General features: G+C 39.0%; 1 protein-coding gene across 1 annotated transcript in view; it reads left to right on the top strand.

The window, feature by feature from the left end:
• The window catches only part of LOC121855279 (orexin receptor type 1-like), a 76,632-nt gene extending 64,570 nt beyond the window's left edge, over window positions 1-12,062 (top strand). Inside the window, exons 6-8 of the mRNA XM_042350161.1 lie at window positions 8,645-8,779; window positions 9,026-9,285; window positions 11,264-12,062. Of these exons, the coding sequence (XP_042206095.1) occupies window positions 8,645-8,779; window positions 9,026-9,263 (373 nt within the window). The 3' untranslated portion in view covers window positions 9,264-9,285; window positions 11,264-12,062. The remainder of the gene's footprint in view (window positions 1-8,644; window positions 8,780-9,025; window positions 9,286-11,263) is intronic.
• Window positions 12,063-25,332: the final 13,270 nt, after the last annotated feature.

Raw genomic sequence — 25,332 nt, 5'->3', positions numbered from 1 at the left:
AATTAATTCTTCCAACTCCCCTTCAGGAATTTGGTCCAGATTTAGAGCCCGACAAATAAAGGTCTTGGTGTTTTTGTTGTGTGTGTGTTTGTTTTATTTTTTTGTTTTTTTTTGGTGAGGATACGATTTAAAAATGTTCCGGGTGAATTAGAGGTAAGATGCATGATGACCAATTATCCAAGGGAATGAATTAGGATTGAGAGAATGATGCTCCTTTGTTTGCCTGCCAGACACTGAGCTGCTTTCTACAATTACATTCCCTGTATGAGAACGAACAAAAGACCTGTTTTTATTTACATGAAGCGTAACTATACACCTAATATAGATCTAATTAACCTAATATACAAAAATAAAACACAGAAGAGGGAGAGATGATAATTTTTGAGTAAAATAAACACCTGAACGAAATATTTAGAGAAGAGTAAATGAACGAAAAACCAGAAGAAACTTGATTTAATAGCAAAGGATAATGAAAAGATAAATTATAAAGACGACTGAATATACTTTACCTGGAGGAGTATCTCTAATGCTCTGGGTTGAATACCACTACAGGTTATAAGTCTGCGTTAGGATTCACCAAATTCCCTACCGTGAATAATTTCCCTCCTAAAAGATGTACAGTACTACTTAACGGGTTAATTTACGTTAAACTACAAATATAACATTAATAATTTGACAGCAGTTAGGAGATGCTGTTACGTTGAGGCTCTACTTTAACTAGAATCTGTACAGTAATTATGTTTCCTAGAGGTTGTCTAGTGCTTTGTGAATGTATGGAGTAAAACCTGGACTAAAGGTTTAAATATTTCTCTAAATTATGTACCGTTAACTTGTGATTTAGGAGAAGAAAGGGCGGGTAGGAGAGAGAGGGGCAGGGGTGGAGGATGGGAAGGAGGTAGGAAGGGGGAAATTTATGGAGGAAATTTAGCAGGGTGGAAGGAAGAATTTATGTAAACAAAGAGAGAATGAATGAGACAGAGAGAGAGAGAATCTACAGTCTCTCTCTCTCTCTCTCTCTCTCTCTCTCTCTCTCTCTCTCTCTCTCTTTATACCCTAATACTGTCATAGCAAAAATCAACTAAATTAACATCATTACCACAGCTTCACTTACGAGGAATATTCGTCTTAATAACCATTGTGAATTATGACTCAAACCCTTGGGAAATATTGTAAGTGTGAAGAACAACATCGTAACGTAAAACAAAGGTGTACAAGTTGGTAAACAAGGCGAAGTTACTTAAATTAATCCGGTGTATTAACGTGAACGGTCGATATATAAGGGTAATGTTAGGTAATTGTAGGGTCACACAAGGTGATTGGTGGGCATTTATATAATTCACTTTTAACACTCTGAGGCCATGAACACACACACACACACACACACACACACACACACACACACACACACAACATAAAACGCTTCAATTAAAACTGTTTTGTTATAATCCCCGTCAAAATAATTCACGCATTTCACACCGTTAGTTATAAAAAACAAAAAAACAAAATGACAAACACAGTTATTTATGTTTTATCTGTTGGTTTAAAGTTTTATAAAAAAGCACATATCAATTTCAGTTCCTATTTTGAGTAAATGTTGAATTAGTAGTGGCCCCTCCCCCCCCCCACCCACCCCATCTTACCCTACCTCACCCCACTAAACACTATTGTCTGTCACTAAACACTAATTTATATCACTAAACACTATTGTCTATCACTAAACACTAATTAATATCACTAAACACTATTGTCTATCACTAAACACTAATTTATATCACTAAACACTATTGTCTATCACTAAACACTATTGTCTATCACTAAACACTATTGCTATCACTAAACACTATTGTCTATCACTAAACACTATTGTCTATCACTAAACACTATTGTCTATCACTAAACACTAATTTATATCACTAAACACTATTGTCTATCACTAAACACTAATTTATATCACTAAACACTATTGTCTATCACTAAACACTAATTAATATCACTAAACACTAATTTATATCACTAAACACTATTGTCTATCACTAAACACTATTGTCTATCACTAAACACTAATTAATATCACTAAACACTAATTTATATCACTAATCACTATTGTCTATCACTAAACACTAATTAATATCACTAAACACTAATTTATATCACTAAACACTATTGCCTATCAACTAAACACTAATTTATATCACTAAACACTAATTTATATCACTAAACACTATTGCCTATCAACTAAACACTAATTTATATCACTAAACACTATTGTCTATCACTAAACACTATTGTCTATCACTATAGTATACTCCATCCCGTGTTCACCTCCAGACTAACCAGATATATAACCTTTAATATTTAATTGCCAATAACTGGTGTACAGTATTTATTAACCTAGAGTAGTCCCTTAACGACCTTGGTTCTTAAAATGTATTCAAACATTCAAACATCATCATCACTGACATTGGGGCCTTAGAATGTTTATATGTCAACAAGAAGATTTTGTTTATGCGACTATCAACATTCTGGAGCCAATCTATGGTATGAATATTGACATTAATTTAATTCATGTCCAGATGTTGTATTGTAAGTTTTATTTCTCAGTGGTTAGGTTAGTGTTTACATAGTTTGATAATAATGTCATTTATGTTAAAGGAAATAATTTAATATGTCTAAGAATCACCTCGTAATGGGTTAGCTTATGGGTAATGGGTTAGTCATATTACTCCAATTATAATCAGTTCCTACACTCGAGTTATCTCCAGTCTGGTTCATGGCTGGGTTTGTCTCACTCAGCTTGTGTGAAGTCCTTTGGAAGCATTGATCTGGTTGTTGGAGAATGTGACGGTCAATACTAGATGGCTGCCTCCTTAAAACTTGTGACTCCTACAAATGTTCTAAGAATGTAAGATGTTCTGGTATGACATTCCTTACTCGGTTTTTTTTGGGATGCTTAGAAGAAAAGAAGAATGCTGGTAATGTTATCTGGGAGTCTTTGTGGAATATCCGCTCTACCGCTATCTGGGGAGCATCCTAATGACCCCTTTACTAGATCTGAGATAACCACTTCTTTCAACTGCTGTGGTTATGAGACAGTTTCCCCCTGAGATGATTCTGATCGGGAAGATGCTTGCACTTTGTAGGATTCTGGTTCTTGTATAATCAAAAGTTCCCACTGCTGTTACTGGAATCTCTTACGGGTTGTGTCTTCATCCTTGGGTACAAACTCATCTTTACCTTCAGTTTTCTTACTCTCGCCCTCAGTGAGTTTGGTCATTGTAAGGAAGACTCGCTGCTGGTGTGAGTCTGTAATTTTTTTTATGACAACCTGAAGGACTTTAGCAACTCGAGGGAAAGTGTTTACTACCCCTGATAACTGTCGAGGCTAAAAACTCGTCCCATCGCTATCATCAAATCGATAACATCACGAGGAAAATTATTGATCGAGTCTCCCTTACACTTCTCTAAGATGGTTGGTGAATGTAGCGGCTGTCTGGGTGTACTGAAAGATGGAGTGACTATCAGATGATTGAGGTCTCGGGGCGGGGAAGTGTAAAGATCAGAGACTCGGGCTAAGTGTTGGATGGGTCTTCAGCGCACCATGACAGCCACCGTGTTCGTCAATGGTGCCTGATTTGTTTGTTGCTCACGCTGCAATCTTTTCCACAGTTCAGGGAGGCTGGTGGGTGAATGGATAAGGGGTTGTAAAATGAGCCCTGTGAGGTGTGAAAAGTGGTGGATGATTTGGTCAATGGGAGAAGGTGGATGAGTAGGGTGTTGAGGGATGACCCTGATATTCTTACCTCAGATGTAATGCTTCTTCACCCACCCCCCCCCCCCATGTCTTAACACACAGAGGTTGGGTCGCTATTTTGCTCGGGTTTCCCTCTCCCACAACTCTCCTTCCTCCTCGTTCCCCTCGTCTTCGCCTGAACATTGTGTGGATCTGTGTGGGGGGAGTGCTGCTGGTCCCAAACTGTATCCTACTGGCACTACCTGGCCCCCTCCTCCCGGCCACTGGCACTACCCGGCCCCCTCCTCCCGACCACTCCTCCCGCCCCCCTCCTCCCGGCCACCTGCCACTACCTGGCCCCCTCCTCCCGGCCACTGGCACCCTACCCAGCCCCCCTCCTCCCGGCCACTGGCACTACCTGGCCCCCTCCTCCCCCGGCCACTGGCCCTAACTGCGCCCCTTCCCGGCCACTGGCACTACCTGCCCCCCTCCCGGCCACTGGCACTACCCCCCTCCCCCTCCCGGCCACTGACACTTCCTTGCCCCTCTTCCCGACCACAATTTTACACTCTTGCAAAGTCTTAATTCAATTATTGTATTTATCTTTTCTGTTCTGGTTATGTTCAAAGAATTCTTGGGTAACTCTTGGCTTGATTGACTTCATTGTTCCTGATAATTGCGTGTACAAGACGAAGTTCACCCACCCGAGACAACGTCCTCAGAAAGAAACACCAGAAAACCCATTTAAAGTTTTGCAATTTTGTGTTACTTATAATGGGATAATGAACACAACTCAAGCAGCTTTGTCGTTTGTTTTACAGGGAAAAATAAGCACTAATTTCTTTCTCGTGTACAACAACTCAGTAAATTTGTTTGGTAATTTTTTTTCCCGAGTGCCAGTGTGTCAGGTAGGCCTTCTACTCTCTGACTGGCAACACTTAACTAAAACACTCAATAAAACACCACACACGAGGCTTCCCTTAGAGGTAACTACAGACGAGGTCACTAATTCTGAAGGAAAACAATTGTAACCCCATTTCTTATATAAGTCCCGGTGGTAAGGAGCTCCACTCTAAATGGGCCCCAGTTCTAGTGTAGGTTAAGGTGGGTCCCGGTAGAACTGGGGCCCATTTGACCCACCAACAAGCTTCTCCCCCCCCATTTGACCCACCATCAAGCTGCTCCCCCCCCCATTTGACCCACCAACAAGCTGCTCCCCCCCCATTTGACCCACCAACAAGCTGCTCCCCCCATTTGACCCACCAACAAGCTGCTCCCCCATTTGACCCACCATCGAGCTGCTCCCCATTTAACCCACCAACAAGCTGCTCCCCATTTTAACCCCACCAACAAGCTTCTCCCCCATTTGACCCACCAACAAACTGCTCCCCCCATTTGACCCACCAACAAGCTGCTCCCCCATTTACCCACCAACAAGCTGCTCCCCATTTACCACCAACAAGCTGCTCCCCATTTGACCCCACCAACAAGCTGCTCCCCCATTTTGACCCACCAACAAGCTGCTCCCCCCCCATTTGACCCACCATCGAGCTGCTCCCCATTTAACCCAACAAGCTGCTCCCCCATTTAACCCCACCAACAAGCTTCTCCCCATTTAACCCACCAACAAGCTGCTCCCCCATTTAACCCACCAACAAGCTGCTACCCCCATTTGACCCCACCAACAAACTGCTCCCCCATTTGACCACCAACAAGCTGCTCCCCATTTAACCCACCAACAAGCTTCTCCCCATTTGACCCACCAACAAACTGCTCCCCATTTGACCCACCAACAAACTGCTCCCCCCATTTGACCCACCAACAAGCTGCTCCCCCCCCCATCAACAAAACGTAAAGTCAAGCATGTCAGTATTTGATCTTCCGTCCATCGATGTCACTATTTGTTATTCGAATTCCTGATAATTAATAATCCAAACACGTGTATAATATAAATAAAATAAAACAAAAGACATACTAATAAAATCCATCGTATAACAAAACAGACAGTTCCTTAAAAGTCATCACGTAAGAGTACAGTCAGTCAGTCAGTCAGTCAGTCATCCAGTTAACCCCAGAAGTTATATAAGGCGGCGCTTCAGTCGTTATCTATACAAAAAACATCAACAGACAATATTTTTTACAATATATGAGTATCTTTATGGTCAGGAGAAGCCATTATATTATTTGTATATCTATATGGACTATCATCACTATATTTCAAGTAGCCTATGTCTGAATTAAGGAATAGGATCTCATCTTTTACTGCTGTTGTCATTGTGATTGTTGTTTGTTATTGTTGTTTGTTGCTGTTGTTGTTGCTGTATTTGTAATTCGTGTATATTATTATTTATCGAATGACATTTTAAAATTTGTGTCTATACGCGTTTGTGTCTCGTCCTTGACACACACACACACACACACACACACACACACACACACACACACACACACACACATGAAGAAAGTTTCCTCCCCTTCCCTATCTTTCCCTTTAACTTCCTGACATTTTTACCAACGTCTAGTTCCCTTCTTCCCCTCCTCCTCCTCCTCCACCTCCTCCTCTCTCTCCTTAACCCCTCCTTCCTCCTCTCCTTTACGACGCCCTTGGGACCCGGTAAAATGAATTCGTGAAACAAAGGACCATTAACCTCTCCCCGCATCACAGATTTACCCATAATGTTCACTGGTTCCATTAGCCGGTATTGACACATGGAAGCGTTAACCCGTGACCTAGGGATAATGGGGAACTCATCTTTATATGACGGTGGTGAAGGTCAAATTTACACATGCAAAGTGAGACTGAAAATCGAGTGAATGGAAGCTTTTCAATAGAGGTTTGACGTTAAGAGCTGTGTACACGATTGGGCCTTAAGGGTGGTGTAGCCGTCTTGAATAGGCAACTGAGAAACACATTTAGAATTTTTATATCAATACACAACATACCATCAATAGGTTATTGTGAGTTATAGTGAGTTACAGTGTAGTCACAGTTACAGTGAGTACAGTGAGTTACAGTGTAGTCACAATGAGTTACAGTGAGTTACAGTAAGTACACTATAAAACTAATGATCTGATGTTATGGAAGATACTTACATCACTGGTACATCGCGTCGATTAAATTTACATTCATCAAGATCTGACAAAAAAAAGAAAAAAAATACGTCTTTTGTTTCTGAAGGATATTTGGATTTATAGCGGGGGAGGGGGAGGGGGGTAAAGACATGGATGAAGACGGATGAAGAATACTACCTCATACAGTCGGCCATTGGTGTACGCAACAACAAAACTAAAGAAAAATAATAGAGAATACGAAAACAGTGTTAATATAGACTACTTACGACAACAAAAAAAATCCTAGAAATCAAGTACAATAAATTAATTAACAAGAGGTAATATAACTTAGGTAATTCAAGGAAGATGTGTTTACAGACCTCATTATAACGACCACTATATATAACTAATACATACGTTTATACATAGTAGTACCTGATCTATGTGGTAATACGATAAGGCTTCACATTCTCCACTATACCATTCAGTAATCGGCTGTGGTAATATACTGTATCGCTGTATCCATTAACTGTAACAGCGAAGGTAAGTATAGTCTCCTTGTACTGACTATCTGTTAGTATGACCTTTTACGCTACAGGTGTACTCAGGTGTGAGGGATGTTTTATGAAGAAATATATATATATATACAGTATACGTGTCCTCAATTTGCTGTTAGTCAGTAGTGAGTTAGTGACCTTTTACGGGATGGTGGGGGAAGAGATTATTGGAATAGGTGTGTGTGTGTGTGTGTGTGTGTGTGTGTGTGTGTGTGTGTGTGTGTGTGTGTGTGTGTGCGTGTGTGTGTGTGTGTGTGCGTGTGTGTGTGTGTGTGTGTGTGTGTGTGTGTGTGTGTGTGTGTGTGTGTGTATATCATCCTATCATTGTCTCCCCTGAGTTATGAACCGATCTGTTTTCTTTGATAGGATCACAACACCATTTGGGAGCCTCGTTCGTGTGAATTATGACCTGGATTTACCTTTAAAATCAGAGATAATTTTAAGCTCCTCTGCGTTCTATGAAGTCTGGAACACACAGTACACTACACCACGTTTATACCCTGAGTTTACACGAAAGAAATGAAGAATGAAGAAAAATGAATGAAAATCGTAATATATATAAACATAAGATGGAAATAAGAACATGTGCTCATTATCAGTATAGGTGAAGAAGAAGAAGAAGAAGTTTTGACGAAAAGTTGGGGGTGGCAGGAGGCAGTGACTCTGTCGGCCCATACTAGGCAGCCCCGTTTACACCCATCCCCTATCACTCATAAATCCGTCCAACCTCAGAATCCAATATTACATTCCTTTATATTCAGAGAGATAATTCCCTCTACCAGTTGAGACCCTGAGAGTCTCACTGGACAGTCATTGATGGTATTGTATATTAGTCCGCCAGTCGAGCTTGAGTGTGGCAGCGTCCCCCTCTCGTAGGCTCAACAATATTCATAAAACAGTTGAAAAAAATTATTATTACCAATGGAAGATTTTTTTTTTTTTTGAAGGAGTGAAGTAAAATCGCATCCCTTTAGTCTTTTCTACAGGTGATATTAGTACAGAGACTTCGGACTTTACTAAAATAATGTGTATTTCTTATTTCTCATAATATTTCGCTTATTTCGTTATCTATCATTATTATTAATCGAGTTTTTCTTAATTTTCCACGTATATATATATATTGTCTTCTTTACATACAATGTTCATATGTTCACTCACCATGTTTAATTTATATATCAAAACATCATTACAGAAAGCGTCTATAGTATGAAGCTACCTGTACCCACTCTCTTACCTGTTGTGTTAGACTAATTAATACCAATAAACGACTGAACAAGAGACTCACTCCCCCGTGTGTTCTCTACAGGTTGGTGAAGAACATGGTGCTGGAGACCTACGATAACTCTGGTCATTTCGATATTACATTCATCACCTTCGTATGGGTCGCCTTCCTGCCTACCATCACCACCCCCGCCCTCTACGCTGCTTGGAGACTCACCAGGTGGGTATGTGTGTGTGTGTGTGTGTGTGTGTGTGTGTGTGTGTGTGTGTGTGTGTGTTGTGTTTTTATTATGTAATTTGTATGTACAGTTTCTTTGCATCTCTTTGCTTTAATGTTTCCCAATCAGTTCCAAAACAACACTCACACACACACACACAGCTTTCATCTCCAAATTCCCCCCAATCTCCCTCACTCTCCCTCCCTCACTCTCCCTCACTCTCCCATCTCTCACATTCTCTCCCTCAGGACCACCAAAGAAAGACTGTGCAGTTATCTTCAGTTCGGCTTTCGAGGCCGTCGTTCCGCCCACGCCCAGAACTTCACACCCATGTTCTACTCGTGCCACGCCCGCGCCGCTCATCGCCTCTCCTTGGAACCAGCTTTGGCCCCTTCCTCCCCACACGCCCACCACACGCCCCACCATGGAGGACACACGTCTCGATCAGACAACCTTCGCCCTTACTCTTTGGCTCTGCCCTCCTGAACCTACCCAGGGCAGTAAAGTGGTAGGTACTGGTTACTGATACAGGGATAGGGATACAGGGATAGGGATACAGGATGGAGATACAGGGATAGAGAGACGCACGGATAGGGACACGGGAGGGGAGGCTGAGTAGGGGGAGAGGAAGGGAAGAGAGAGGAAAAATGAAAGGGGAGAGTAAAAGAAAGAGAGAAGGAGAGGGGATTCTATTATGCTAAACTCCAGGTATTAGCTGTGACTGATGTGGATAATGAATGAGGAATCTACCAAAGGGTGTGGATGTGGTGGTGTTCCTGTGTATTTTGTGCAGTTGACCACCATAGATATAAGACCCCTTGAGCATCGTATTCGTTTTTGTAAGCTGAGTTAGTGTTTTGTTTTAAGTCCTCGTCCGCTGGCTTCTACCATTAGTAATTTATCTGAGAATTTACATAACATGACATAACAACATAACAATATAACATAACAACACAGTACAGTAACAGAGCAAAATAATAACATAACATAATAATCGTAAGTAATGAATGAAACAAAACACCGGTTCCAGTAGCGATAACAAACCGGTGTACCAAGACCGGGAAGAAATTAACCGGGCGTTGAGAAAGCTTGTTTTACACCCCGCGTCACCCACAACTTACTTCTAGACAATGAAATGCTTTCCCCACTCTAACCTTTGCACCAACAATGTAAAATACGGTTCTTATCTTATTACACTCTTACATTCTTGGTCGACTGCAGCTTTGGAAAAAAAAAACCAAAAAAAGCACCAACAGGAATTTAATTTCCCTCCGTGAATAGCATACCAGCTGATAGTCAAAGCGAACTAAGGACCAACGAGAGAAGGGAAAAAAATGTAATTACCTTCAGGGAAATAAAAGGCGTATCCTGTGACTCCATTGGCAAAGTCTTGGGAGGTATAAAACGATTGTATCCTTCTTCTGAAACACTTTAAACCTCAATTCCTAAGACAATCACCACCAGCTAATAACACCTTTACCCAAATGAACTAGGTAGCTCTTCCATGTGGCCAAGTGAATAACGAGTGAATGATCTTACGGGAAAAAAATTATCAGCCATGAGTACAAATGTTGTCATGTCAATATAAGGTAAATATGGAATCCCTCGACGGTCGTGTTGTGAGAAGAAGTAAACAAAAGGTGAGATAAAAGTAAACAATAGCTAAAATAAAATTAACAGAAGCTAAAGGTGAAATAAAAATAAACAGAAACTAAAATAAAAATAAAGATAAGCTAAAATAAAATTAACAGAAGCTAAAGGTGAAATAAAAATAAACAGAAGCTAAAATAAAAAAGAAACAAACGGTGAAATCAATGAGCCTTGGGTTGAGAATAATGACAGTATCAAAGAGAAACATTAAACCTTGAGACTGAGGCATTAACCGTGACATTAAACCTTGAGACTGAGGCATTAACCGTGACAAACTTTGAGACTGAGGCATTAACCGTGGCATTAAACCTTGAGACTGAAGCATTAACCGTGAAAAACTTTTAGACTGAGGCATTAACCGTGACATTAAACCTTGAGACTGAAGCATTACCCTGGCATTAAACCTTGAGACTGAGGCATTAACCGGGACATTAAACCTTGAGACTGAAGCATTACTCTGGCATTAAACCTTGAGATTGAAGCATTAACCGTGACATTAAACCTTGAGACTGAAGCATTACTCTGGCATTAAACCTTGAGACTGAAGCATTAACCCTTGAGACTGAAGCATTACTCTGGCATTAAACCTTGAGACTGAAGCATTAACCGTGACATTAAACCTCGAGACTGAGGCATTAACCGTGACATTAAACCTTGAGACTGAGGCATTAACCGCCACATCTCTTGTGGGTTGATTTACACAGAAAAATATCAATAATGTGAACTTCTACTGAATGTTTGGGATGTTTTATAAATTTCAACTAATGTTATTTGATGTTTAATTAATGTTATTTGATGTTTAATTAATGTTTATATTCTTTTGTTTTTGTTTTCAGATTGGGACCGTGTGTATCACTCGGACAATACGGGTACTGTACTAATTTAGGTCAACTATATAATGACTAAGACGAAGCAGATCGATTGCTGTCACTGTTAAAGGCATCAGGTAAAATTTCCCTCAAAATCATTAATAGTGGTTTTTGTGTTGGAGTCCACGAGTGTTGAAGATTGCTGGTCTTCAACTCTGTAACTGTTGAAGATTATGTATTCTAATGAAAAATAGTTGGAGATTATAACACTTGGAGAATTTCTAATGTGTAAGACAGCAGCAATAACACCACCATCCGTTTTGGAGACCACGGAGACCACGAGAGATGAGAGTACAGTAGAGAACAGTAGTTGTGTAGGAGACTTAAGTTGTCATAATTAGTTGTGACACCAAAATACAGTTTATATATATAGAGTGAAACTAAATAAAGATACATATTTATTTATTAACTATAAGTAACTGTTGGTGAGAATGATGTAGTTAGAAATACAAACATAAGAGATATTCTTTATGCTTTATATTGGAAAGTGTGTTTTTAAAAGGTGTAGTGCTTCTGTTGTTGTTGCTGTTGTAATAATAAGAAAAATGTGTTTAGTTTATTACAATTGTATATATTATGAATATTGATTTATATATGTATATGACTATGTATATGTGTTTTACCCTTACTAATACATCCTACAGTCATCCTCAAACAGGTTATAATGGTTCACACACATGACATTATTGACTATGTTTATAAAGGCGTATTTTAATGTTACGTGGCGACCTAGACTCCTGTTTATATAACCATCATGTACTTTACTCACCCTGTCGTGCTGTACATTCAAGCAAACACGTAAACAAAGAAGACATTGTTTACTTTAGTCTTCGAATTGTTTTGTTGAATAATACGTTTGTTTACTTTTCCCGTGAATATTCAGTGGAAAATATTAATTTGTCTTATTTAATCTAACTTGTCTTCATGCTAGACCCTCGTGTGTATCTCGTCTTCACCTGTTTATTTCACCTTTAACCCCTTGAGTATGATGATTTAACCCCTTGAGTATGATGATTTAACCCCTTGAGTATGATGATTTAACCCCTTGAGTATGATGATTTAACCCCTTGAGTATGATGATTTAACCCCTTGAGTATGATGATTTAACCCTTTGAGTATGATGACTTAAGGGGTTATATAATCTTGCTGAAAGTGTTAAATCATCGTACTCAAGAGGTTAAATCATCGTACTCAAGAGGTTAAATCATCGTACTCAAGGGATTAAATCATCGTACTCAAGAGGTTAAATCATCGTACTCAAAGAGGTTAAATCATCGTACTCAAGGGGTTAAATCATCGTACTCAAGGGGTTAAACTTACAAGCCTTTTAGCTAGCTGGAAAAAATATCAAACAATCTATTCTACTCGACTGTACCAAACTCGGTCTCTTTCTTACATTCTCTAAAACATTATTCCTGTCTCGCGTCGAACTCCAGGTAATGATTGATAATGTAGCGTCGTTATTATTTCACTGAGGTAATACATCAAGATCCCGTTAATAATGTGACGACTGACAGGTGTGGTGTGTTTTCGACGACTGGTAGGTGTGGTAATGTGACGACTGGTAAGTGTGGTAATGTGACGACTTGCAGGTGTATAATGAGACGACTGGCAGGTGAGGTATGGAGACAACCAGCAGGTGTGTTTTACGACTGACAGGTGTGATGTACGACTGGCAGGTGTGATGTACGACTGACAGGTGTGATGTACGAGTGACAGGTGTGATGTACGAGTGACAGGTATGATGTACGAGTGACAGGTGTGATGTACGAGTGACAGGTGTGTTGTACGAGTGACAGGTGTGTAGTATCTTACATCATCACCGCCTCTCAAGTCTCACCCCAGAGCTCACACACCCAGTTCCCAGTCTGCTTGGAGTTTGTTCCGTCTATTATGAAATACCATTTATATATCCCAGCTAATGGCTTCTTGGTATTGGCTGCCACTCACGGTGATTGAGCTGATCATCCTACTGACGCCTCTGAGGAACACTATATTACGGAACACCTGAGGAACATTATGTTAGGGAATACCTAAGGATCACTATTTTTAAGGAACACCAAAGGAACAAGAGCGCCAGAGTAACACAATGTTAAGGAACAGCTAAGAAACAAGAGCGCCAGAGTAACACAATGTTAAGGAGCACCTGAGGAATACCATATTAAGGAGCACCTGAGAGCACTGTGTTAAGGAGCACCTAAGGAACACGAAACACTATGTTAAGGAGTGAACCATGTACATGACCCCCCACTTCCATACACTACAAGTCACCTGTGATTCACCTTCAACTGTACCAACAAGGGACCTGTACCACTTCAATGTTTACCTGTCTTAGTATTATTAAAAAAAAATTCAGTTTATGTCAATGTTTCCCTTTAAATAATACGTAATTGTAATGATTTATATACTGTATAATTCTCACACACGCACACACACACACACACACACACACACACACACACACACACACACACACACACACACACACACACACACACACTTGGCCACCCAGTCATTAATTACCGTCATATACCTCGGCCGCTAATACACAAATTAGGTTAAATTTCCGTTCAGTGTGTAGAGTGTAGGAGTAGGGGTGTAGGAGTAGGGGTGTAGGAGTAGGGGTGTAGGTGTAGGGGTGTAGGAGTAGGGGGTGTAGGAGTAGGGGTGTAGGAGTAGGGGTGTAGGTGTAGGGGTGTAGGAGTAGGGGTGTAGGAGTAGGGGTGTAGGTGTAGGGGTGCAGGTGTAGAGTGTATTGATAGTGTGTAATATGTCTGTCCTCCCTCCTCCACCTACTCACCATTAGCTAATCCTTGACTGTCGTGTGAGCTTTACCGAGACAAATGCTTAAACAAGACATTTTTATTGAAGGCGTTTTAGGGCTTCTCGTTCACTTCAAGTTACTAAAGAGCGAAAACAGTTACATGAGTCAACAAAATCAAGTATATACAGTACATATAAATAAAGTATATATAACTGATGTATATATAACTAGTGTTTATATAACTAAATATAATAGCCAAATATAAATAACTAAATATAACAAAGATTAAAACTTATATAATCTAGTTCGATATTTTTCACTGATATATTAAAATTTACTTAACAAAACATTTAAAACAGCGATTAAATAGGAGTTAATATTGAGTTTTGTCTTAGAATTTGTTGATGTGAATGGATTAATTAGTAGGTGAATGGATTAATTAGTAGGTAAATGGAGTAATTAGTAGCTGAATGGATTAATTAGTAGGTGAATGGATTAATTAGTAGGTGAATGGATTAATTAGTAGATGAATGAATTAATTAGTAGCTAAATGGATTAATTAGTAGATGAATGAATTAATTAGTAGTGAATGGAGTAATGAGGTGAATGAAGTAATTAGTAGGTAAATGGACTAAGCACTAGCTAAATGGATTAATCAGCAGGAGAATGAATTAAAGTGATTCAGTAAGGGCGGGTATGTAAGCTGTGTCCGCCTCGTAATTAAACTACCCAAAAAAAATGAAAGGAAAAAAAATTATGGTGTAGAATGAAAATCGTGGTTTTATATTCAAGTCTGATGTGAGTTTTCAGTCTTATTTTGAGTCTTATATGAGTTTTCAGTCTTATGTATGTATGTATGTATGTATGTATGTATGTATGTATGTATGTCAAGCCAGATAGAAATAATAATCTTTCTTTTATTATTTCACCTGATGATCGAAACAAGAAACTCTGAAACGTTTTAAATAAAGATGTTTCTATTCTCTATAAGTTCAGTCAGGTTACCACACGCTAGAACTCCCTCTCATATATACTGTATACCTGCGAGTGTGTATATGTATATTCTCTTTATGTATTTGATTAGTTATTTAGATACATATTAGAATACATACACCCGGCGGAAGATGTGTATTAAAGCAGTATGGATGTATATATTAGGACTAGTCTATCCAGGTACTGTATGTTCAATAGACTAACGTGTTGTAAATAGTCTTGTTTCACGGTGTATTAACTAGGCCTATAGTCACCCACCGACGCTTAGAGTTAAATTAAGGATTATACGTTATATTTGGATGTTGTATAAGTTGTTGTGCAGCAGTCGTTGGTGTACTGTACGTCGTGAGGGGTCGTTAAACGGGTTATTATGTTAGTAGGTCGTAGTTATGTGGGGTCGTTAAAAGTTTGATTGTAGGTCGCCGTGTCAAGCTGTTAAACGTGTCAGTGGGACTTTATTATTAATTAAATTGGGGGAACTATCGGCTGAGGGAGACATATTACCCCCTTGAGTTATGCCAGAAATTGTATGTTTAGGAGTTCCCGAAGCTAAGTTTAATGTTAACAGCCTGACGAGAGAGGAAGCAGCAACATCGAACGCTAAACTTATGGTGTACAGGACGACACGAGCTGGAAGTTAGAACTATTACAACTTGCTTGAATGTATCGTGGATAAAGTAAGGGTGGAAAATCTACATAATGTTATAAACCGCAGCTTACATCACCACAGGAGGAGAAGGATAATAGTGTGTTCCTACTTTATGCTGAACTGTAGACATATGTTCAGGCGGCGTCAGTGTTGATATCTCAGGTAAGACATATATACATATACTTATACTTAAGAGGTATGTATATATATGTATTGTTATATGGTTACACCTTGACTTTTAATTTCAAGAAGGAGTTAGTCGATACATTTAAACGTCTCATACAATTCTTAAAGGAATATTACCATCAAGTCCGTGAAGAAGATATCGTGTGTTACCTGTTAGTTCAGTGTTGAGGCGAGTGTAGTGATGTACTGTATAACTTCACCATTACTACTTCACTTTGTTGTTCTGGTACTGTATGTGAATGAGGGGCTAACCATTAGTAGATGGTCACAATCTTATTTTCTTCTACTCTATTTAAAAAAAAACTAATTAAAACTTGAAATTAAATCCTCAAAGAAAATGGAATCCTAACAAAAAGTTTAAGTGAGGAAGACAGAAGTGAGGAAGACAGAAGTGAGGAAGACAGAAGTGAGGAAGACAGAAGTGAGGAAGACAGAAGTGAGGAAGACAGAGTGAGGGAAGACAGAAGTGAGGAGAAGACAGAAGTGAAGAAGACAGAAGTGAGGAAGACAGAAGTGAGGGAAGTGAGGAAGACAAGAGGAAGACAGAAGTGAGGAAGACAGACAGAAGTGAGGAAGACAGAAGTGAGGAAGACAGAAGTGAGGAAGACAGAAGTGAGGAAGACAGAAGTGAGGAAGACAGAAGTGAGGAAGTTTATCGTCTAACTTCACTTATTCACTTATACCCGGGCAACTTCACTCACACACCCAGAGACAAAGTAATGTTTTATGATTTTGTTAGTTGATCATCTTTTGGGGCGAACGACACACTTCCAACAAGGACAAAATAAAACAATAATTCCTCGTTAAGTACTAATTAGGGTCCAGCGCCTTCAAAACACAGGTTAACTTTCACCTCCTGTTAAGATGTAATGATGTGATCCAGTCATCTCTTATGCCTCACTTGTTTGCCTCAGTCATGTTATTGGCTCTCTAACCTCAAACCTCCCCTTCAAGACCAACCTCAAACCTTCCCCTTCAAGACCAACCTCAAACCTTCTCTTCAAGACCAACCTCAAACCTTCCCCTTCAAGACCAACCTCAAACCTCCCCTTCAAGACCACCCTCCACCTTCAACCAGTTCCCGTAGTCCACTTCCCCTTTCAGTATCTCTCAATGTTCTTACAATTTTATCTCATTTGCTTTAAGAATACTATTGATCTGGTCTTAGTCATTTAGAAGGCGTATTAACTTCTGAAAATTGGTTTAATTCTTATATAGTGAGAAGCAGATTAGCGTTCACCAGATTTTGTTTTTTCTTGGTTAGTTTTATGGTGGAATGGTGGTTGTTACAAGGCACCTGGTGTATGGGATCTGGTGGTGGTAGTGGTGGTAGTGGTGGTGATGCTGGTGGTAGAGATGGAGTGGTGGTGAGGAGTACCCTTAATCCACCATTATTCACCCCCCCCTCTCATTAATCTCATCTAATTACCGCCCTTAATTACGCTCCCTAATGATCCCTCCCTCGGTAACCTTGTCTCATCTAATAAACTACAAATAAGGAGATATGTTGCTGTAATAATTAGAATTTGTTCCATTTTACGTTTATAATAATTAGTTACTATATATAAATACATTTCTCAATTAAAATATTAAAGACATATATTATTAGTATGGTTCACTCTGGTACCTGTTGTGTAAAATTATTATTATGAAGGTACTGCCATAATGAGAGGTGATCGCCATGTACAGGTAGGTCCTAGGTGTGTGTGTGTGTGTGTTGATTATGTACATCGGGGTGAGAGTCTCGGTGTGGCAGGTGAACCCCACCAAACCAGGTGAATAAATGACTTAATAATTCACCTGATTGACTAATCCAACTAATCAGCTGTTTGAGCCAACATTGTCAGCTGAGTGATGTAAACAAAACTCAGCTGACCCAACATGACCTGTCTTGTGGTGGTAATTATTTCGTGTGTTTATATATGTACTAACGTGTATAGAATGTTGTTTATGTTTAAGAAAAAAACATTGGAGCCCCACTGTTTTGGTATCTGATTCTTGTGTTTAGTAAATAATGTTATATGTAAGGACACTTATTCTTGATCTTAGCTGAATATATATTGATCTCAATGTTAATATCCTTAGTGAGTGTTTTATTATTTTTACCGGTTTACTTATTAATGTTATGTAAACCGGTAAATACTTAAGTTTTACATAATTATATCAGTAATTCTTGCCATTGATAATAATATATTCTTATTTCTTTACTCCTCACGATGTCATTAAGCAGTGTTGATCTTAGTTTTTTTTTAATTTTAAGTGTAAATTCTCCAAAATATATAATTCTAAATATATTATTTCTTAAAAGTATGATACATAATTTACTAAGTGTTTTTGAACCCGATAATACATGAATACTTAGTCGCCATTTTGATGTTGGATGCTGTACTTTTTTACTGAATAAATCCAGATGCTGTTTGTCAGAAAAACATCTTAAATTATTGATAAAAGTGTGAGGAAACTTGTTTATCATGACGAACACTGATGACAATGACATGTTTGTGTGTCCTGCTAGACTTAACAGGAACATTTGTCTTCACCTCCTGTGTTCCCCTAACCTTTATATCTTAACCTCAGATCAAGACTGTATATAACCGTAGTCTTAACTCCTATTAGTTCAACATTGCTGTATCTCTCTTAGACATCTGTATACGACTTAATTTTAGTTCCTAACTCAATGTGCGATGATAGAGTAGTAAATTATTATATTATGGAAGCTTGAGAATATTTTTGTCGTGTAAAACTGCTCAACATGTAAGTATATGTTCCATGTTCAAATATATGAAGATACAACACACACACACACACACACACACACACACACACACACACACACACACACACACACACACACACACGTATCCTGGAAGCTTGTATGCCAAATTCCCTGTAATTCATGTACCGGTTTGTGTATGGGAAATGTTTATAATAAATGTATGTAATAAACTGCGCATTTTGGACCCTATTTTATGCACATTATACATTATATATGAATGATAATAATAACAAAAGGACAGAGATAAATATATAGAATTCCTAATGTTATCTTAATTTCAATAACAAGAATATAGATAGAAAACAAAATCCTGGAGCACAATACAACATTTACAGGTTATCATCAGCTGAAGTAAGATGGCGTGTGGAAGAACCTTATGTCAGTGTCTCGAAGATGAATTTATACAAGATTCACTCCTTTATAAACATGTATTCACCGAGCGATATATTACGTTGTTGTTTTTAAACCATGACGAGTTAAGTTTGGTTGGTTCAGTAGTCCCTCTCGCGGTACAAGTCTTAACACTGCCTATATCACAGTTCAGACACAATGTTATCTCACGTCAGTAGTAAGTTAGCGCAGTGATGGAGTTCTATTTAAGAGGATTTTTCACGTACGCAAGTAATGAAGGAACAGTTTCACAAATTGTCGTACTCGGGGAAAATTTTTATTGTACCTTCAAATCCAACCCAATGATTGAAATTTCAAGGAGATCCATCATCCTAAGGCGCTAAGTTAACCCGTCCGCGAAGTAATATATCTTTAAGCCAGTGTAAAAGTTGTTATTGCGTTAGAGGGAGAGGGAGAGAGGGAGAGGGAGAGGGAGAGGGAGAGGGAGAGAGGGAGAGAGGGAGAGAGGGACTTGTTTGGTGGTCTCTCATCTCAACCCCACGACACAAGTTTTCACACAGTTGTCAGGGTTTGAGTGACTCTTTGAAATACGTAATGTATTTCCTAACTCGGGTTCCAAGGCGCTGAATCACAAAAGTTCGCTTACTTTAGTTTTTTTTTTTTTTGTTATCCTTTTAACCGATGTAAGAATACAACCCAACACGTTCACTGGAGATGGATTAAACAGAGAGGCATCAAAATTACTATGGGAGAGATAGAGAGATACATTTTCTTATATCCAGTTAAGAGAGAGAGAGAGAAGAAAAATAACGCATACACTCCTAAAATCCATCCCAAGTCCGGCAAACCTCCTTCACAAACTTCCCCACTTCCCAACTTGCAATTTTCCTCCTCCGACTTTTGATCTCAAGTCTGCCGTGTCTCGTTGTATCCACGCCACACTCTCTCGCCTTATATAAACAAGTGTATTAAAGCCACAACGGCAACTTTATAATACAATTTTACCTCTTACAATATATAATACAATATAAACTTCATGTTGTTATTTATACTTAGTGATGAACAGGATTATTCCACCTACAGTAAATCAGTTTAGTTTAGTTTGTGTTATTCAGAGTCGTGTTATACCAATATTGGTTTAAATGGAAGAGTTACACGAATTCTACATAATGAACTACCAGTAATATTTTGTAGTGAACATTATGGATTTTTCGACTGTTCCTATATAACAGTGATGAACATGCCGACCTTGCATACCTTATTGACATAAAATCATTCCCATATTAATAAGTTCCAGTAGGCCTAGGATTTACTGGAACTAGGCCTATTACAATATATTTTCTCCCATTCAAAGTTGGAATTTAATACATATGTACTGCATTGAACACACTCCTCGCTGCTGCCACCACTTTTCACATGAATACACAGCCACGGTTTAATGCCGATGGGATGGTGAAATATTTTACATAGGTATTTTACATGGGTAAGTATTTTACGTGGGTAGGTATTTTACGTAGGTAGGTATTTTACGCCAGGTAGGAATTTTACGCGGGTAGGTATTTTACGTAGGTAGGTATTTTACGTAGGTAGGTATTTTACGCGGGTAGGAATTTTACGCAGGTAGGTATTTTACGCGAATACACGAAAAATATATAGCGCTTTTTTTTATCGGCCTACGTGGAATAGACCCAAATCCCAATACTTATTTTACAGCCCTTGGATATTTCGGCACGGCACCCGACCCTAAATGACAGATCAGACAAGGAGGAGATATGAGACAGCGTAACATCAGAGGATCCCTGAGGAACTTTTTACTGTAGAACAAAGACATAGAGACAGGGACAAAGGCACTGTAGGTGAAAAAAAAAGGGGGGTCAGGTCAGGTCTCTCCGGGCAGGACTCAACATTCGTACAGACAAAAGATTATATATCAAACGAGAGATACAGGATGAAAGACTACATTTTTTCCCCCAGGATTGTATAGGAACTCAAGTGCTTATGTTGATATAATGTATTTTACTTTGCTGGAATAACTAAAGAGTTCTAAGTGTGTATTTTTAAACGAGTGTATACTGTATGTTAATTAGTAATGTAAATAAAACTCATTTTTTTTTGTCTTTCTCGAGATTATGATGATTTTGAACACAAGGAATAGACGGTACCTTTGTAAGTCTCACTAATATGCTATGAGAAATATAACGCATATGAGTAATAACAAAGTGAGGTATATTAATGCTAGAAAACACTTTTAGTTCATAATATCCTGCACTGGTTGACGACATCTTGCACCTCGACAGATGCTAAAGTGTCCCAGAGGATATCTATCTTATATGGTAACACCTGTTGTTTACTGTCAGGAAAAAGGTTTACCTGTGATCACTAAACATACACAAATATACACAACCTAAACATACACAAATATACACAACAGACCAGCAGCTCACATGATCATCAAATTAATACTACTATACGTTTATTAATCTTTATGACGTAATACTTTCCAACTACACAGATGTATATAAGAACTATAATACTTTCTTAGTCTATAAAAGTAGAAAATACAATGTACACACATCTATACGTTAAATCTAATTCATTAAAAACTACATCATTGAATTGTTGACGTAATAAAACATCGTATCACTTCATTTCAACAACTGAGGTAAGGACGTGCGTATTTTTGTTTCGTAAATACATAAAACATCAACTACTGAAAAATTAAATTAGATACAGCTCTCTGGTCGGTAACATTCACGTGATTAATAGATATGAAGACATGATATATCACCAACAAGTAACAATCTATTGTGAGAATGTTCTTATAATACACAATGATCAATTCTCGTTCACACATGACCCACACAATAATCAGATTCGCAGAGGTTGACGAGATGAAATATTTCTCTTAACTGATGTTGTAAAGATGTGTCTAAATCATTGAGTTATGGAAGATTTCAAGACTAATATATACAGTAAGAGTAACGTACAGACATGGATTATAGGTACACACACACACACACACACACACACACACACACACACACACACACACACACACACAACACGAAACAAAACACTGAGACACAAACAGAAAACACACCTATATTTCCAAACATAAACAAACATCCATAGAAATCCACACACACACACACACACACACACACACACAGACCGTGAGAGGTTAAACGCCAGTTAAGTTCGAGGGATTACCAAGGGATTAAAAACAAGCTTATGGTATAATCTGGCCAGTGAGATGGTGAGGATGGGGAGGCGTAGTTAGTAAGGGTCCAGACTCATACAATCTGTGTGAGGATTCGAGTTACATCGGTGAGGGATTGTGAGTTGATGGTGAAGGATTGTGAGGTTGTATTAAGGTTATTGTGTTGATGGTGATGGATTGTGACATTATAGTATTCATTGTAAAAAGTCACTATATAATTATACTGACCTAAGTACATTATATCAAAACATATCCATTCATAAACAACATTTAATCCACCACACGGTAAACACAACAAAATAATCCAGGTTACAGCTCTCAATATACCAGGAAACTATATACTCAGAGATAACCTAACCTAACCTAACCTAACATAACCTAACCTAACCTAACCTAACCTAACCTAACCTAACCTAACCTAACCTGACCTGACCTAACCTGACCTGACCTAACCTAACCTAACCTAACCTAACCTAACCTAACCTAACCTAACCTAACCTAACCTAACCTAACCTAACCTCCCCTTCACCTGCCCTTACTGACGGTCATAACCAAAGGAATATTACTACTCACTGTCATCTAAGTTAGAGTCCATGATTTTATTGCATTAAGCATTATTATTGGAGTATTATTATTTGCTGGAGTATAAGAGACGTGTTTGATGATGGAGTTTATGGTTGGATAAATGGTTGTTGTTTTTCAGTGATGGTAAGGAAGAAGATGGTGAGTGATGATTGATTGATTGATGATTGATTGATGATATAAATAGATGGAGGTGATAGTGATGATATTAAGGTTTATACGTTGCAGTGGAAGGGCTTTCTTTTTCTTTCTTTCTTTCTTTCTTTCTTTCTTTCTTATTTCTTTTGTCTTAATTTCTTGCATGCTATCTTCTAAATTTCCCCTGCAATACTCTTAAATTTCCCTAGCATACTGAAGCTCCCTCATAAACAGTCAAGAAGAAGTAGTACAATAACCCCCCTCCCGCCCTCCACATATTTACATCATATGGGGAAAAGTCCATCTTTCTGTCATCCTGAAATTTCCCGAGACTCCGAACATAAACGAAACCCATAAAACAATTTGACGTCTGTTTCCAGGTACCAGAAGACGGTAAATCCCCTTGCGTATTACATCAGTCGGCAACTTTGTAGTTAAGTGCTGGAACGCTGGAAAGTTTCAAAAGGAGGCTAGATAGATGATAGAGAGTGGTAGTAACTCTCGACAGGAGCTGCCATGCACAGGCCAACAGACTCCATATGAGAGACAGACTGACACCGTGAATAGAGAACTTTGAGAATATAAATTAACAACTGTAGGGGAATTTATATATCAACATAATTCTTCTTGGATGTTATCTCGAAAATTTAATATCACTTGAGGGCAAAAAAATATGAAGAAAATAATAATTGATCATTCTAGCTGTAGTCGACTGGTATCATATTCCACAAGATTACATTCATCATAGTTTCTTTTAGTCAACTTATGTGTTCAGTCACTCAAAAAAAAAGTATCTTTACAAAATTATGTTGAGAAAATTTGACACAACGGATGAAGGATTTTGACAACCCTACTGAGACAACGGGAGTCACAGTGTTCATTGTGAAATTCATCGTTTCCCTCCCCTCTCCTCTCTACGTAGGTAAATCACCAGTAGACACACATTCACCATCATTAAACGTTTCTAGATAGCGACTAGATTAAGTGACAAACGTTTCACAAGATAGCGACTAGATTAAGTGACAAACGTTTCACAAGATAGCGACTAGATTAAGTGACAAACGTTTCACAAGATAGCGACTAGATTAAGTGACAAACGTTTCACAAGATAGCGACTAGATTAAGTGACAAACGTTTCACAAGATAGCGACTAGATTAAGTGACAAACGTTTCACAAGATAGCGACTAGATTAAGTGACAAACGTTTCACAAGATAGCGACTAGATTAAGTGACAAACGTTTCACAAGATAGCGACTAGATTAAGTGACAAACGTTTCACAAGATAGCGACTAGATTAAGTGACAAACGTTTCACAAGATAGCGACTAGATTAAGTGACAAACGTTTCACAAGATAGCGACTAGATTAAGTGACAAACGTTTCACAAGATAGCGACTAGATTAAGTGACAAACGTTTCACAAGATAGCGACTAGATTAAGTGACAAGCTAAGTGAGTAATGTGCAGTGAATGCGTTCCTGGCAGACGTGAGGAATGATAATAGCTGCAGCTGTCCGGGATTCTCAGTTCATTGTTCGTGGTTAATCCGTCTCGCTTGCATTGTTGCCAATCCTCCCGCCGGAAGTCAAACACTCTAGTCGAGATATTCTGATTCAACTCTCCCATTCCTCTCTGTTTTGTCTAGGTGGTAAGACATTTCCTGGAAAACTGGATTACTCTCTCTCTCTCTCTCTCTTGCTTGCTATCTCCCTGCTTCCTTCTCTCCCCCTCGCTTATTCTCTTCCTTTCTCCTTCTCCCCCTCTCTCTCTCCATCTTCCCACTTCTATCTCTAACCCCCTCTCTCCCTTCCTCCTTCTCTCCCTCTCGCTCGCTCTCTCCCTTCCTCCTTCCCTCTCTCTCCTTAGGTATCAGTCTCACAGAGGAGAAACACGCACTGTACAGATCAACTCAATACTTCACAAAAACCAGCTCACGTAATAAGACATATTGTTATTCATCGTGTAGATCCATTCTGAGTGACTTTCTGGAGATTGTGGCAGACTGAATGACTTATGGAAAGCCGTGGCAGACACTATGACTTGTGGAAGACCGTGGCAGATACTATGACTTGTGGAAGACTGTGGCAGACACTATGACTTGTGGAAGGCCGTGGCAGACACTATGACTTGTGGAAGACCGTGGCAGACACTATGACTTGTGGAAGACTGTGGCAGACACTATGACTTGTGGAAGACTGTGGCAGACACTATGACTTGTGGAAGACTGTGTGCACACTTGAAGACTCAGGGAAGACTGTGTGGGTGGGGTGACACTCATGACTTGTGTGGGAAGACTGTGACAGACACTACACTCTGTGGAAGGACTGTGGGCAGACACTATGACTCTGTGGAAGACTGTGGCAGACACTATGATTCTG

This window comes from Homarus americanus, unplaced genomic scaffold, assembly GCF_018991925.1.
Source record: "Homarus americanus isolate GMGI-L3 unplaced genomic scaffold, GMGI_Hamer_2.0 scaffold42405, whole genome shotgun sequence".
NCBI lineage: Eukaryota > Metazoa > Arthropoda > Malacostraca > Decapoda > Nephropidae > Homarus > Homarus americanus.
The sequence above is the reverse complement of the archived record's forward strand: the minus strand, read 5'-3'. Positions and strand labels throughout refer to the sequence as shown.